We start from the raw sequence: 16,075 nt of genomic DNA on the forward strand, positions 1-16,075 counted from the left end.
TTATCTGAAACCGGACCGCTCACTGAAGGAGGATACTGGGGTTATGGCAGCTAGCTGCAGCTATAACGATATTTCTCTTCAAAGTGCCGACGTATATCGGCATGAGTCGGTCCGGAAGTGGTTAATTGAACAAGCTGAGGTTTCTATGCTTCCAGCTTTGGTAAAATAAACCCTACAGATCCTAATGGGAGTGCCGATTGCCCACTTCAAAGCAAGCCATTAACAGGCACTACCTGAAGCTGGTTGAAAACCCGATGAAGACTGCTAGCAGCTTGTTTAAAGTGACAATTAGCACTTAAGATCTGTGTATAAAGTTTCAAAGTGGGCGCTGAAGGGGGGTTTTAAGTCTGAGAGAAAGCTGCTTGAAGCTTTATGAAAGTTTCATAAAAAGCTTGCTTGCACAATAGATATTTATTTTTTTAATATTCTATCTCTCTCTCACACAGGATTTTTTTTTTTTTTTTTACAATGCATTTTTTTTTCTACTGCACAACACATTGGGATGGCATTCACAATAAAACTACTGTTAGTAAATGGGCAGGATGAAGATCTGCTAACAGGTTCACCCCTGCATTTTCAAACGTATTGGCTCATTGTTCTAAGGATGGCTATTTAACCGATCTTTTTGTGCAAATAGCACACTGTTATACAAGAAAAATATGACTTTTGTGAGCGCTACAAAATATCCAGGCGTAACTGTAGATCACTGAAAACAGACAGGTGCTCCAATTTCATAGTGCAAAAATGACTAGTGAAATAGAAGAGATAGATGAAAAAGGAAAAGTAGAAAAGGTTACTTACATTCTATAAGTGCGATACATAATTCTGTCCCAAGAGAAGCAGTGATAGAAGAACAGAGTATTTAGAGGCATGCAACTAAAAACCCAATGGCTTAGCAAAACATAGGATGCAGACAAGTACAGTAAACCACTACAACCAATAAAGTTGCCCAATTACTACACTACAATTTATGTAGATAAACTGAACAAACTGGGTTTAATGCACATCAAAAACTGGAAGAGACTACTATACAATCACAACAAACTAGAGGGAAGTACTGCAAGCCAAAAGCTGAACCTACTTGAGTTTTGAAGACATGTCTTCAGGTGGTGCTTTCCTGGACAGGCTGGCATTGGCGCTCTGAACACGCTGAGGCTTCTCTTCCACTGGTTTAGCTGGGGCAGCCACTGTCTTCTTCCCAGCACGCTTTATTCGCTCCTCCAACATGCTCATATCCTTCTCCGAGAGCTGCAGGGAGAATAAAAAATAATCAATAAGGACACCTATCCACAGCTAGGTATTTAGCAACTACCATCACATACACCAATCCATAAAGATAAACTCACATTTCCAATGAGCTTGAAGATTTGCTCCCCATGCACATTATAAACAGCCACGATGGTGTTGAGTGCTGCATTGCGTACAGACGTGTCACGGTCTCCAATCTGGGTAGCTATCTCCTTAAGAGCTTTGGCAGGCGTCGGCTGGCAAACATTCATACCATAGGATTCCACCAAGCAGCCCAGCTCCTCTAGGCATTCTATAGAGGAGGTAAAACAATTGCAGACGTGGCGCATAGAATATTCCTCCCAACATTTAAAAAAAAAAAAAAAAAAAAAAAAAAAGTTTGCTCCTTATTACCTGCCCGCTGCTTGGAGTTCTTGGATTTGATCCCCTCCATTACAAAATTAAACATCTTGCTAGCTGGGTACACCTGGCACATCTTAGTCAGTATGGCACGCACATCCTTCCGCACAAGATCCTTTGGCTCACCCACCTAAGTGTGGAATAATATGTCAGGTATAGCTTACAATAACCCTGTACCATATTACAGCAAAACAAAAAAACACCTAAAACTCTCCCAAGAATACTATAGATTACTTTAAGGGGAACCTTGCATGTAGTGATAAAGGGCACAATTCTTTAACAGGTTATGAACTTTGCTTTCAGACATGGACCAATGTTCAAGCTAATACACTTGAACGGTCCTAATCCCGGCGCTCGCTTTAAATTGAGCCTAAAAGAGGCAACACCCATTTCCCTAGCAAGTAGCAGGAACGTAAAGTAACTGCAGACTAAGAAAGGTTGGGACTTCTGTTTGGGGAAAGGCAGATCCAAGCTTCATCTTGTAAAATTTATAGGGTCACCTAGATGGTCCTATTGGAAACCATATTAGCAAGCGGTATTTTGGCTTTTTTTTTTTACCAAGCACCATCTGTGAGGTTATAAAGGAGAACACCTATTCATATGGCATATGAAAACAAAATCCCTACTGCTAATAAATTGCCATCTGTGTGCCCATACAAGGGCCCAAATTGATAGCACTACTTAAAGGGAGCTAAAGCATTGTTGGCTTAACTATTACAAAAACTAACAATTTTTTGTCTAGAAACTGATGTTAACTATGAACCATCATAAACTGAACACACAAAATGTCCAGAACATTTCTTAGAGTACCAAGCCATCCTGATAAACTGGCAAGAGATCATACAGAGCTCAAACTGATTACCCTCAAAATTCTTAGTTTTTCAGAAAGGCTGAACTTTGGTGGAAGCATTATGGAGTCAGCTGGCCCCTGTGCACATGATTTTGTCAACACCATGGCTCTGGAGCTCCACAGTTACACAGCACCATGGAGCCCTTGGTGCAACTCATCATCCTCCACAAGCAGCCACCAGACAAATTGCTGAAAATCACTCACCTTCAGCAGCAGGTATGGTATGAAAGAGGTGGCCTCCAACTCTGTTAAGTGGTACTCCTCTTGGCTAAGCATAGCAAAAACTAACTTCAGATACTCCAAGGCCTTCATCAAAACGCTGGTGTTTGTGTCAAAGAAACGCAAAGTGAACCATTTTAGGATGAGGTCCAAGCAACTCATAACACCTTCCTTTTCACTCTCCAAATGCTAAAATGACACCAAGAACCAAAATAAGCTTGTATATTTGCAAGTATAATGATATGTTTCTGTACCAAAGCATTTCTGCTCACCTCCGTCATCACAGCTATGCCCTTTATGTGGTGCTGGAAATCTGCATGGAAAAGCTCATCTTGGAGCCATTTTGCAAAACACATTGACATCTGAGTTTTGAGCTGTTCGATGTACTCATCACGAGGGGTCGGGAAGTTCCATTTCAAGACCTGTAATAAAAGCCAACTTTCAATGACTATGTGAAACACAGTACAACAGTAAATTTAAGCCTGCTATAGTTAGTGGGTTCTTGAAACTGCTGGAAGAGAATGGGGGGGGGGTTTGGTAGGGAGACGACAAACACACACACACACTTTGATCGTTCCAACTGGGCAATCCACCATAAATCTTACGCATGTTTAGAGGTCTATACATTCAGGGATAAAAGCCTGGAACAAAGACCCATGTTCCAGGCATTAATTCCTGAACACAGAGCCCCAAAAAAAAGATAAAAATAAAAACTTCCACTTGGTAAAATGCTTAGCCATGTCCAACCACAGCCTGACATGTTGCAGGCAGCAGGATCCTACATCTGTCCCTCCTAGGCAAATTAAAACACCAGGAGGGACACAGACACAAAGCAGCTAGACACCCCCGTGTACAAGGGGTCTAGGTTTCAGTTTATTGCAAGATGCTTGCTTGCCATTTGGCCCAGCTGCATTTCATTTGATTCCTCGTGTGAGCAGTCCCCCTCCCACACAACTGGTATTAGACAAGGAGACATTGCACAGATGAACAAAATAAAGTCATCAGGGTACTCGCAGTAACTTTTCTTTTCCTCTTACCAAACCATACTCCTAAATGCAAGACTCAAAACAGCACACAAAATAACACATCACTTACCTTTAAACCCTTCTCTTCCTTTACCCTCTGTTCCTTTCCATTAGGAACAATGATAAAAATGGGTCCAGACCTGTCTTCCTCATCCTTCACTGCCGGCTTGCTTGGCACTTTCTTAGCAGACACAGCCTGGGGGGGAGGAGGTAGTAAAATTAAATCCAGTTATAGTGTAAACATGGGCAACTAATGACTGGAAAGTTCTCATTAGTGGTGCCTCAAGGAAAATGTGTGGATTAGGTCTCAGTCATGCCTAGTACAGCACTGAGATCAGTTAGAGAAAGTGATATGATACAATATGGAGTCAGCTGGCCCCTGTGCACATGCTTATGTCAGCAGCCTGGCTCTGCAAGGTGTGCAATGCTCAGCACCGCAGCACCCATAAGTGCAACTCATCATCCTCCATCCAAAGAGACCTATACAGAGTGTGTGCGCCAATACAGCTAGAGTGCAGGACAGAAGACACACACGTGCAATAATAGAATCCAATCCTTTCCAGTGACATTTTATTTACCGCCTGTTTAGCTGTCTTGGCTTTGGACATGCTGGTGTTTACTTTCGTTGGGGTCATGCTGGTATTACCCTCTGATGACACAGACTGGGTCTACAGAGAAAGGACTCCACATTTACACAAAGATATTATGCACAAAACTGCTGTCCAAGCCTGAAAAAGAGCTTCTAACAATTATGGTGTCACTGGGCCTTCTCATGGGAACCTGGAAATGCGGAGGAGCCCAAAATTAAGCAAAAAAGGTTTCCAGCACTGTACAGGAACACATTCTTCGTGCAATTTTAGTTTCTCTACTTTCCTGGGATCCAAACAGAAGGCCCAGTGACTCTGTAGCCTAGGCCTCCTACAATGGTCGCTATATTTAAGTTCCAACAGCTGAAGCCAAGTCCATAGACTCTTAGCTATAGTAGTTCTACCCACAAGGAGGGAGATGGGGGTGATTTCGGGAAGGAGAAGAGTTATAAAACTGCTTCTGTTTAGGAGGAAGTCTTAGGGTTTTGAAGAAAGGCAAACTCCAGCCAAAAACTTTAAACACTACAGCACAAACATAATTCTGGGTAGACCAAGGAAATTTTAAGAGCATTATCAGCGTTTTATTGTTATGTGTCCTATCTAATATTTCCTGGCCAACCACGGGGGAAAGAAAAAAAAAAAAAAAAAAATCTGACAAGTCCGTAACCTGTTTAATATATAAAAATAAAATGAAGCAACACTAATCGCTTAAATACATTGCACATTTAGACAACAAAACTCGTAACATTAAAGCAACTTACTTTTCCTTTAGCTAGTGGGGCACCTGGTTTGCCTTTTTTGGGGTCTGGCTTACCCTCAGGCGCTGGTGGTCCGGCGTCATATGCAGCTAGTCCAGAAAAAAAAAAAAAAAAAATATGTTAGTGGCAATGCAGTTCCTTTAATTCCTATACAGGAACCAAAATTTTTTTTTTTTTTTACAAAAAGTAGAAGACACACACACTACAGCGAGTCAACTACTGCAATATTACACACTTACCTGCAGCTGAGGCAGGAGCTGAAGGTGGTGCAGCTGCCTGTTTGGTGCTGGTCTTGCCTGCAGGAGGAGCAGGTTTGGCTGGCATGCTGGCTTTAGCCTTCTCCAACATGGCAACAACTTGGTCCTTGGATGCTGGCTGTAATGTCAAGTATATCACATGCTGAAGCTGGGCAGATATTTCTTTCAAAGTCTAGCACATCTGTCTACAGTGACCAAGTACATCTTCTACATACTTTAAAACAACAATTAACAGTAGCCGGTGTTAGTTACTTCAAACAGAGGCATCATTTTTATCTCCCTCATTTGACTCAATAGCTGGAACAAGGCGAGAGAGATATAGATATATATATTTGAATTGGGCAAACAGTTTGTGATGCATGGGGCCAATGGTGTAACATTTCAATCCTGTAAACACATTTCTAGCTCTACATCCAGGCACATGGTTAAAAAGACATCCTTTTTTCAGTGAAATTGATTATGAACCTCCTTCCGCAGCGAAATCTTTGAGTAAATACCTGCAGCGCTGCTCAGCACCACACTCTTTAAACAAAGCCAAAACCCTGCACAGTTCATAAACTAGGCAGGTATCCAACAATTAATCCACCATGCCCTCGTTTTAAGCATTTTTAAAAAAGGATAAGTTCCCTTTTGAAAAAAAATAAAAATGCACATTTTTTTTCTCTTCTGCAAAAAGTGAATTTTTACATTGTAGCCTTTAAAAGCATTGCATCCATGATCAGTAGATCGCAGGTGCAATGCATGGATCCTGTCTGCCTGTACCTCCGTATTGGGCAGGCAGTTACTGAATGGCAGGAAGAAATCAATGGAATAAGAGGATGCTCACCAGCACCCCGCAGTTCACTGAGAACTACAAGCCATCAGCAGCAGATGCCAACGGCAATTGTAGTCCAATTCATTCACAGGAAACCGAATGACTGAAGCGGCGGTGTGCACTGAGTACCGCATAGCTTTTAAAATGTGATAACAGAGAGCACTGGAGGCGGGTCACTACAAGCATGTTATAGCATAAACATGCAATACGGTCCTAAAAAGGTGAAATTAGCCTTTAAGGAACTACAAACTCAGATGCCCCTGTCCAGCAGAAGCTGGGCTTCAACAGCCACACCATTAAAAAGTCAGCCACTCAGGATACCATTTCAATTCTGGGTAATCCAGCAGAGCCCATAAAAGATATGCCAGGAGAAACCAGTTTGATGCAAGACATCTACCCTGGCCAGTCCAGAGATACTAGGATCACTGAAATGCCCTACACAGCTCCATCATCTGAAACTGACAGGAAGTTCCAGGGGAGAAAAAGGCATATCAGGGTGTACTGATCCTACAGAGCCACTAGCACATCCACTGCTGCTAGAGAAGAACTGTGCCTGGAGAGAAACCTGTCCAGTTTGTTGAACCTGGAGGGTCTACATCGCGGTCCCTCAACTGACCGATCCTGGAACACCAAGAAGTAGGGACCACTCCCAGGTGCAGGTGAAGTCTGCCTGACAATTGCCCACATCTGGAATGGAGTGAACAAGGCTATAAGCTCTGCCTAGAAAAGGATCAGAGCTACCTTTGTGTTCCTATGAGATGACCACAAGACTGATGTCAACCTAATCCCCTGCACCAAGAAGGTACCCAGTACTACTCCCAGACCAACATCTGAGAGATAGATATATATAGGAGGAGAATATATATATATATATATATATATATATATATATATATATATATATATATATATATATATATATATATATATATATTATCCTGTTTCTGTGATGTAGACATTTTCTTAGTCGCACCCTACAGCAAAAGCCATGGTCCGTAGAGAGCTTCCAAAGCATCAGAGGGATCTCATTAAAAAGGTATCAGTCAGGAGAAGGGTACAAAAGAATTTCCGAGGCATTAGATATACCATGGAACACAATGAAGACAGTCATCAAGTGGAGAAAATATGGCACAACAGTGACATTACAAAGTACTGAATGCTCTCCAAAATTGATTTTAAGATAAGAAAAACTGGTCACAGAGGCTGCCAAGAGGCCTACAGCAACTGGGCTATGGGGTAGAGTGGCAAGACGCTTAAGAAGCCCTTTAAGAAAAGCCATACAAGCATGGCTAAATTTTGCAAAAACACATCTGAAGTCTCCCAAAAGCATGTTGGAAAATGTGTTCTGGTCTGATGAAATCAAGGCTGAACTTTTAGGCCATATTTCCAAAAAAGATATGTTTGGCGAGAAAACACTGCACATCACCAAAAGAACACCAAACCCACAGTAAAGCATGGTGGTGGCATGGTTTTTCTTCAGCTGGAACAGAGGCCTTAGTCAAGGTAGAGGGAATGATGACGTATTGGGAAAGGGGGTAAGGGAAGGACATGGACCTTTTGGCCAAAGTGTCAACTGGGCAGGTTGATGGTAAGAGTTCCAACTCAAGTGAGGATGGAGTTCACCGATAAGGACCAATAAAGGATTCAGAAGAGGCAGAGGGTAAGGAAGAAAGATATCCAAAAAAAAAAAAAAAAAAAAAAAAAAAAAAGGAAGAAGGGGTCAGTACTATCAAGAAGAGAGGTAGGAACACACAGCAGAGTACTCCTAATGTCGTGTACACACGGCCGGACTTTCGACAGACTAAATCACGTCGGACTTTGAGGTGCGGGACCAAGGAGGGGGCAAAATAGCCATTTGTGGCCCTGGGACACCACCTTCTACACCTTGTCTGAGATGCAAGCCATCCACACGTTAACAAAATGGGAGACATTTCCAATGGACAGGGAGCCAAGCTTGAAGGTCCCAAGTGGAAGTACAGCACATGGAGAAACAAAGGGATGAGAAGAACTCGCAGTCTGTTCTTTAGGCTTTTTCTGCTGAGGAAGATGGGTACTCTTGCCACTAGTAGCATCCTTGATATTACTTTTCATCTCAAAAACCATGTGGATCATTTTTTTTTTTTTAATGAAACACAAACACAGGGGGTTCCACTGTCCTATGCACATGCTGATCCTCTAGATTCAGCATAAAACAGCAGTAGACAGACTCCTCTGGAATGAGTTCATCCATCAAGGACTGGAGCAACTCACAATCAAACTGTGGCCATCAGTTCAGAAGCCAATAATCTGGGGTCAAAACCCCAGCTAAAAAGGGGACAGGATCCAGCTACATTTCGACTGAGCCAGAGGACTTTGAGCAGAGAACTGGAGGAAGCAGATATTGGTCCCGTCAGTTAAAAAGCTGCAAGCAGCCCCAGAACAGATCGGGTATAGTTAGGGGCACTCAGGACAACAGGACTGTTTCTACACTTGACTAGAAACAGATATGTTGCATCCATGTGGGGGGCAAGGCAACATACAGGCTCGGGCTAAGAGGCAGGGCCTCCGATGTGCAATACTTAGACAGCTGGTAACAGTTGAGCCATGGATGGCAAGAGATGGTGGGAAAAGCAAAGCGCATCATGTTCCACGCAGAAGACAGCTGCACTCAGTCCTATAATTTGAACCCCTTTTGCAGAAAACCCTGCAGAAACAGTGAAAAACGGCACCCAGAGACTAATGCTGGCCATACACTACGAAGAATAGGCCGAAATTCGGTCATTTAGACAGTTCGTTTGTTTTTCGGCCAGTTAATGGGCACAAAATCGATAATCGTTGGGACGTTTGAGCCGAAAAAACAAAGGACAAGTTTGGAAATTTTCTGCTGAACGATAAATTGAAACAGTTAATGTGTTTCCCATCCGAACTGTCTGCACTAGGTATATGTAAAAAAACAAAACAAAAAATGCAATCATGTTCGCTGAATGATTTATCGGTCATTACATGATGGCATTATCGTTTGTGCTCACGGCCGAAAATTTGTTTATTGAAAATTTTTACCTTGCAGGAGCGCTCCTGAGTCTAGAAAGTAGGACGCCCCCCACATCATTGGATTTGATTGACAGCAGTGGGAGCCAATGGCTGCGCTGCTATCAATCTATCCAATCAAGAGCTGACACTGAGACACCGCATACTAGCTCATGAAATACCTAAGAATGAAGCGCCGGCACCGCCTCCCGGTCACCGCAGACATGTTCCCCATGGCGTTTCTTCCAGGTTCACGGCTCCGACGCTGTGAGTGGCTGGAGCCATGCGGGAGTCCTCTTTCCGGCAAGGAGCTCTGATTTTCCAGCAGCATCCGCCGGACCTTCAGAGTGCATGCGCCGCTGACGTCAGCAGCTGCAAGCAAGGTGAATATCTCCTAAACCTATAGGCTTACCTGTAGGTAAAAACGTGAAAGCGGGGCATACAACCGCTTTAAGCTTAGCTTGGAATGCAAGCCAAAAATGATTTATTGGTGGCAGTGACTTGCCTTCCACTTTAATGGTGGCAGTGTACAAAAAGTGACAACTCTAACACAAGTTGATAAACAGGGCTGCATCGTTTTGGCAAACACACTGGTTGTACCCATCTGAGGTGATTGGGTTACCAGTGATCGCTAATATCAATGAAAAGTGACCAAGAAGGAATTCCATTTCACAGTTTTGAGCCTAGGTTCACATATGTACAATGCGTGAATCAGCGCGATTACAGCACTGGTTTCCCGCATCTCTCCCGCAGGCAGTTCACACTGCCCTCCTCAAACTGCTGCAGGTGTCAATATATTGTTAATGACACCCCCAGATCGGAACACAGATCGCAGTGCGAACTCGCACATGAATCAGATCGCATAGGTGAAAACACCCATGCGATCCGATTCTAGTGCAGGGGAAAAAAGTCCCTGCACTATTTTCGTGCAAATCCAATGAGAGTTCAGCCATACAACTGTATGGCTGAACTCGCACTGCACAGACATCACACGTGATTGACACCTGCAGTGCGGGTGCGAATCACATGCGATGTCTGAGATCGCACATATGTGAACCTAGGCTGAGAAGCTTGGCTTGAAACAGAGGGATAAATCTGTACAGCATCCACCTACTACAGATTAGAAAACGGATTAGCTATCGCAAAGGTGACCTAGAAGCCTGCTGGTCATAGGTGATAAAACAAAATACCTTGAGCTTTCCAGTAGCTTTGGACATCTTCTCAAATCCTATATGCATCATGAACATGGGCAGGGCCTCTTGGGCTTTCTTTCGTACATCCCCATTGCGGTCCTCCAAGCAGCCATACAGATACGGAAGACAAAACTGAAGATCTGAAGGGACAGTTCGCAATGTAGGCAGTTTCTCAGCCAGCCACCCTAGCAACTACAAAAAAAACAAGAGAAAATACATTAGTAACATTGTTTTGAAAAAAAAAAAAAAATTCTGCCTGTATATATAAAACACATTTACAAATATCCTACCTCCTGCCTCAGGAAAGGATTCTCCTTTTTCAGCTCTTCAGACAAATCCTCTCCCTCCAGCCACTCTTTCATACCAGTCTGTTCCACCCAAGAATTAAGAGTCGCCATTGCTGCCGCCCGAACATTTGCCTAAAAAAAGGGAAAGCGGATTAGTTTCAATCTCATACAAATCTAAAACTTAAAGTGGAACTTCAGTCATTTTTTTCATCTTTCCATCTATTAAATCTTCTGCCCTTGTTTTAACTTTGGATAGTAAAACATTTTTTTCTGTCAGTAAATACCTTATACAGCCCACTTCCTGTTTCTTATCTGGTAAAAAAGCCTAGGCTTATGACACCGTCCACAGCTCTCTCATGGGAGTTTGCCAGGAAGGAGGGGGCTGAGTCACAAAGGGGCCAATGAGAGCTGCAGAGCTGGTGGTGTGCCGCTTTGTGTAAATCCAGGAAGTAAACAGGCAGCAGCTTCAGCTGCCCAGTGTTAAAATGGATGCAGCCAGACTCAGTGGAGGGAGATTTCTGCAGCATATTTGGCAAGTATAGAATCACAGTATATTTCCCTCCAACCATTTTATAAATAATATGCAAAGTGGTTGGAGGAAAGCTTCAAAAAAGCAAAGAAGTTTTTATTACAAATTATTTGAGCAAACAGCAGTTCCTCTTTAAAGACTGAACTTGCTACAAAAACAGTCAGAATAGTGGTAACAGCATACATTTCCTCTCCACTCATAAGACCGAGAATACTGCTGAGCTGCTTTTATGGCCTGGTTCACACCAATGCGTTTATTGCAGAAATGTACTACAGTCCATTTAACAAGGTTTCCTAAGGGACAAATTCACATCTATGCTTTTTCCAGCCGCTGTATTTTTTGGAAGGAGTAAGGGGCTTTTTTTAAAAAGCAAAACTGTGCATTTGTGGTTCAATATACTTCAACGAATAAGCATCAGAAAAGCATGTAGTTTGTTTTTGCAGCGATTTGCAGTTTTTAGTCTGAGGAAAAAAAAAAAAAAAAAAAAGAAGTTGACTGTACCGCAAAAACAGATCAAAAGCAAACTGCATAGGTGTGAACCAAGCCTATGGGTCACGTGATCACATGAGAGCTAGAGACAGGATTGCCATCACTGGAACCTTTAGAGTTAAAACGAGGATTGTGAAAGTTTTGCACCCAATAAAAAGGTATACAGCATTACCTGTGCTAGATTTGGTTCGTGGCTGACAGCAGCTATGTCACGCAAGCAATCCAGCTGCTAACAACTTTAACAAGGCACTTGTTTTGCGTCCATTTCCTTGCTAGCAAGAAAAACTACAGTGTTTTAAGCCAGCAAGGAAGCTATTCCATAGAAGCAACAAATCTTATTTGCAGTATTGCAAAATCCCAAGAAATAGCTGGTCTTGCCACAAAGTCTTCACATTTGAAGGTCAGCAGGCTGCTGAGAGCTATAGAATTAAGCACAGGTTACCCACCTTGCTATCCCCAAGGACAGTTACGATCGGTATACCCAAGTTCTTAACATGCTGTTTAAGGTTTGGACCTATGGCAGTGGCCAGCTGTTGAAGGATACTCAATGTCTGCTGAACCTGTCAGAAAAAGACAAAAAAAAAAAAAAAAAGATTAAAAAAAAAAAAAAAAAAAAAAAAAAAAAAAAACTTGGCATACCAAGAAATCCTTCCAGATTTGCAGCAACAAATGCTGCTCTTCAAGTTGAAACCGATGCAAATGTTACATAAAACACTTACCAGGATCTTGTTTGAGTCATTAAGACGGCCCTTTAGTGCAACTGGAAGCTCTCCAATATTTGGAAGGATAAACTTGGCCTCGTTCACAATGGCTGCCGTTTCATCGAGTCCCTCCTTGCGTATTTTCCAATTTTTATCACCAATCTTTGATACGAGATCCATAGTGATTTTGTCACTAAAGAAAAACAAAAAAAGGGGTATATGAACACTTTTAGTCTGCAATCCTACTGGAATGTACTGTGAGGTACTTTATATAATGCTATGCTTTACCCAACATACTAAAATACACAAGAAACCAATGCCGAATTGTAAAAGTATGTTTTACGCTTGACATTACACAATTAACAAATTTAAAACCGTATGCCTAGTAGGAAGAACGCATGGCAATATATTCAAAAGTTTTTGCTTTGTAGGTGTATTTCTAAAAAGAAAAATGTTAGATACATACATATATTAAAAGATAACCTACAGTAAAACATGCATATTTTAAGAGCGCTTTTCACCTGATATCTGTCCGGGGCAGCAGATCCATGACGTCAGCAGGCGAGTCCTCTTCTTGCGCCTCTCCCTCATCACCCTCGTCTCCCCCTGCACCAGATTTGGAAGATCCTCGGGTTGAAGGTGGTGGGGTCTGTCCTTTCATCTATCAATTTCAAAATCATACCAATATCTGACACAAATTCAGACACATGTAACTTTACTGCAAGCACTCCTCATTCTGTACTGGAAGTAATACGATTTAAACTTCCCAGCTGATCAAATTACCAAATCATTGACTTTGAATGCAACAGTTTAAAGTACACCACAACTCCAGCCTACGATAAGGTCATCCTTCTGCTTGCTGCATAATCGCTTTTAAAATGTATCATTTAACTCCTCCTATTCAGCAAAATATTGTTAGTAGTTTTGATTTGTTTAAGGTACGGCTTATATCAAAAGTTCAGCTGTGCTCCCCGAACAATGGCAGCACAAGATATTTTTAATATGAGAAGCCTTAAATCAGAACATAAAACATATAACACGTCTGCGTGTGGGAAGTACAGGTAACCCAGAAGCTCTGCATCAATTACTAGAGACAGTGGATCTGCCCAGTTTCAAAGTGGGTACACAACATACCTTCTCAAATTCTGCATCAATTTGGGATAAAAGAGCAGGTTTCTCCTCTTCAAAAAACATTCTCAGTGGCGCCCCCATGTAAAGATACATCACACCCAGCAAGGTGATGGCAGATGTCCTAATAGCCTGTAAGGATGTTATCACACAGTTAGCAAAAGTAGTTCCAACATTAGAAGTTTATTCTCGCTCTTACAGCTTACTTACTGGGTTTGTGGCAGCAAGGGCTGTCTTTACATTGGTGATGAAAGCCTTGACATTGAGCCTGAAAAGGAATTGGCATCAGTTACTGTAAGCAGTATGTTGGTGTGAAGAATTCATATAAAACATTAATAAGGGCTCCTGGAAGACAAGGTTACCTCATTGCATGCTGCAACCTTTTTAACCACCTTTGAAACGTATCCAGTTGCTGACTGCACCATAGTAGGTTTACAGCTACAGTGCAGCCGTCCTGTGCAGAAATATATATATCTTTGCACTTCCTGGTAAGGGGCACACCTCTTCTGCTGTGATTGGTCACAGCAGAAGCTAATCAGCAGATACTGGCCAATGATGTCCGCCGGCAATCGCTGATCTTCAAGCAGAGATAGAAGACGGAGCTCTGCCTACGTAAACAAGGCAGAGCTTCGTCCTGACAGTGGGGATGTGATGGATTCTGTCCCTGCAAAGCATCACATTCCTTAGTGAAAGAACCTCACATAGTATACGCAAACACTGCTTAGGCACACACTTTTTTTTATCAAAACTATGTAGCAGAATACACATTGGCCTAAATTTATGAAGACATTTAATTTTTAAACTTTAACATTTTTTTTATTTAGACATGTTTACAGTAGAAAGTAAAAAATAGTTTAGCAAAATTTTTGGTTTTGTTTATAGCACATAAAATAATGTAGAAATTAAAGGGGGGGGGGGGGGGCAGTCAGCAGCTATCGGTAATTGGCTATTGGTTGCTGGCACCACCATCTTGACTAAGGGAAGCCTTGAAGCTTTACAGCCGTTTGCTTCTGCACATGCACAAAGCGCTGTGAATGGGGAGGGGTGGAGGGTTGGAACTTCCGGCTTAGTTCTCTGCAGCAGCCAGAAGTGAAAGCGGGTACCTGCCAAAACCAGGTACACGCTCCCCCCAAAAAGGTGGCAAACGTGGGGGGGGGGTCAGGCAAGTAGAGCTTCCCCTTTTGGGTGCAGCTCTGCTTTAAAGCACAGCAGCTTTTAAAACCAGATTTTTGGATGTGCTGACAGATGCTAGTATTAAAAAAAAAACAAAAAAACAAATACAAAAACAATGGTATTGAATTAGATTTTTGCGTGTCTATAGGTCTTAGTGATGCTTTCAATTGAGGTTTAGTTTAATACTGAGCAGATCTAATACATACCCTGAAAACCCAAATTCTTTAATAGCATTTGATAGCCAGTTTAGAGTTTCAGATTGGTTCTTGGGGTTTTTCTGTGCAAAAGTCAATGATACAACCTGCAAGAGAAAAGCAGCAGTTGTGCTTTACTGCCAACCTCAATTATTAAAGAATAAAACATTTTTTAGATCCTTGTACATGTTGGCTAATACAGTGCTTAGTCCTGTAGTGACCAGCAGCATGAACCACAACATGGCAAACAAAGATTTTGCTGTGAGGCGGGAGCTCCTGAATAGAGTGAAACACAAGGACAGGCAACGCTTTAGAAAGTCTAAAGGAATACCTGCTCGTGTTCATTCTTTGGTACAGTCCCCATCTTCAAAATACTGAAGTGGGTCGATTTACTACATCCAACAAAAAGGTGACCAATTGCCATCTTACCTGCTCGGCAGTCCAAGGCAGGCTACAGGCCTCTGCAATAGCGCTAAGTGCTTCTTTGGCATTACCGCCACATTTCACATCTCCCACTTTGTCTACTAGGCCATCAAGGACCACATTGGCAGAGGTTTTGGAGAAATTGCCTTTCTGGGCAATAAGAGCCACAATGCGTAGCTTCATCTGCATCACCTAAAAAAAAAAAAAAAAAAAAAAACAAAAAACACACAACTTGTATCAAACTGCCGCAAAAAGAAAACTACTAGAAACCAAACTCACAAGCAAAATGACTAAAAATAGAGACTTTGCTGAAGGATTCCAGACCAATTATAATGTAGTTTACAGTTAAGGGATGAGCCAGTTACTTCATGACAAACATCCACATATTACATTATTGAAATTGGGGAGAGGGCACATACTCCATTTGTTCCTCTAACTTGGCTCACATTAGCCAAGCACAAGCGCCAGACAACACACCCTGTATTTTTCTCACAGAAAACAAGGCATCCTCCCAGGGGGGACAGTTCATGGAGATCCTGGCATTTTGGTTTACCTGTAAAATCCTTTTTTTGGAGTACATCACAGTACACAAAATATATCTTAATATCCACGAGGATAGGGTTATGCTGTCACCTTCAGGTGATTAGCCAGGGGGTGGGGGGGAAAATGGGGGTTGTGTCAGGATCTTACATGTTGAGGGTTTTTGCAAACATTTCATACGTTGGATTTAAGAGTTATATATTGCTCATGCTAATAACTAGTTAGGATAAAACCCTAGCCCCTTTACTCCAAACA

General features: G+C 42.2%; 1 protein-coding gene and 2 non-coding genes across 8 annotated transcripts in view; all 3 read right to left on the minus strand.

Moving 5' to 3' along the window:
- Positions 1–16,075, minus strand: part of CKAP5 (cytoskeleton associated protein 5) — an 81,833-nt gene that overhangs the window by 21,308 nt on the left and 44,450 nt on the right. For 3 of the 6 annotated variants that reach the window (XM_073604315.1, XM_073604312.1, XM_073604313.1), the window contains exons 17-35: positions 15,287–15,472; positions 14,870–14,964; positions 13,701–13,758; positions 13,497–13,622; positions 12,884–13,023; positions 12,381–12,555; positions 12,108–12,221; positions 10,647–10,775; positions 10,354–10,548; positions 5,326–5,461; positions 5,090–5,175; positions 4,320–4,409; positions 3,812–3,937; positions 2,989–3,138; positions 2,702–2,905; positions 1,642–1,777; positions 1,347–1,540; positions 1,082–1,248; positions 802–825 (exon numbers count right to left, since the gene is read on the minus strand). In XM_073604315.1, the coding sequence (XP_073460416.1) occupies positions 802–825; positions 1,082–1,248; positions 1,347–1,540; positions 1,642–1,777; positions 2,702–2,905; positions 2,989–3,138; positions 3,812–3,937; positions 4,320–4,409; positions 5,090–5,175; positions 5,326–5,461; positions 10,354–10,548; positions 10,647–10,775; positions 12,108–12,221; positions 12,381–12,555; positions 12,884–13,023; positions 13,497–13,622; positions 13,701–13,758; positions 14,870–14,964; positions 15,287–15,472 (2,531 nt within the window). The remainder of the gene's footprint in view (positions 1–801; positions 826–1,081; positions 1,249–1,346; positions 1,541–1,641; positions 1,778–2,701; positions 2,906–2,988; positions 3,139–3,811; positions 3,938–4,319; positions 4,410–5,089; positions 5,176–5,325; positions 5,462–10,353; positions 10,549–10,646; positions 10,776–12,107; positions 12,222–12,380; positions 12,556–12,883; positions 13,024–13,496; positions 13,623–13,700; positions 13,759–14,869; positions 14,965–15,286; positions 15,473–16,075) is intronic. The other 3 variants (XM_073604316.1, XM_073604317.1, XM_073604318.1) reach the window with 3 other exon arrangements.
- On the minus strand, positions 2,559–2,665 carry LOC141113109 (small nucleolar RNA SNORD67). The gene has a single exon (XR_012236736.1). It is a non-coding gene; the product is annotated as a small nucleolar RNA SNORD67 (small nucleolar RNA).
- Positions 4,104–4,211, minus strand: LOC141113108 (small nucleolar RNA SNORD67). The gene has a single exon (XR_012236735.1). It is a non-coding gene; the product is annotated as a small nucleolar RNA SNORD67 (small nucleolar RNA).

Source organism: Aquarana catesbeiana, linkage group LG11, assembly GCF_042186555.1.
Source record: "Aquarana catesbeiana isolate 2022-GZ linkage group LG11, ASM4218655v1, whole genome shotgun sequence".
Taxonomy (NCBI): Eukaryota; Metazoa; Chordata; class Amphibia; order Anura; family Ranidae; genus Aquarana; species Aquarana catesbeiana.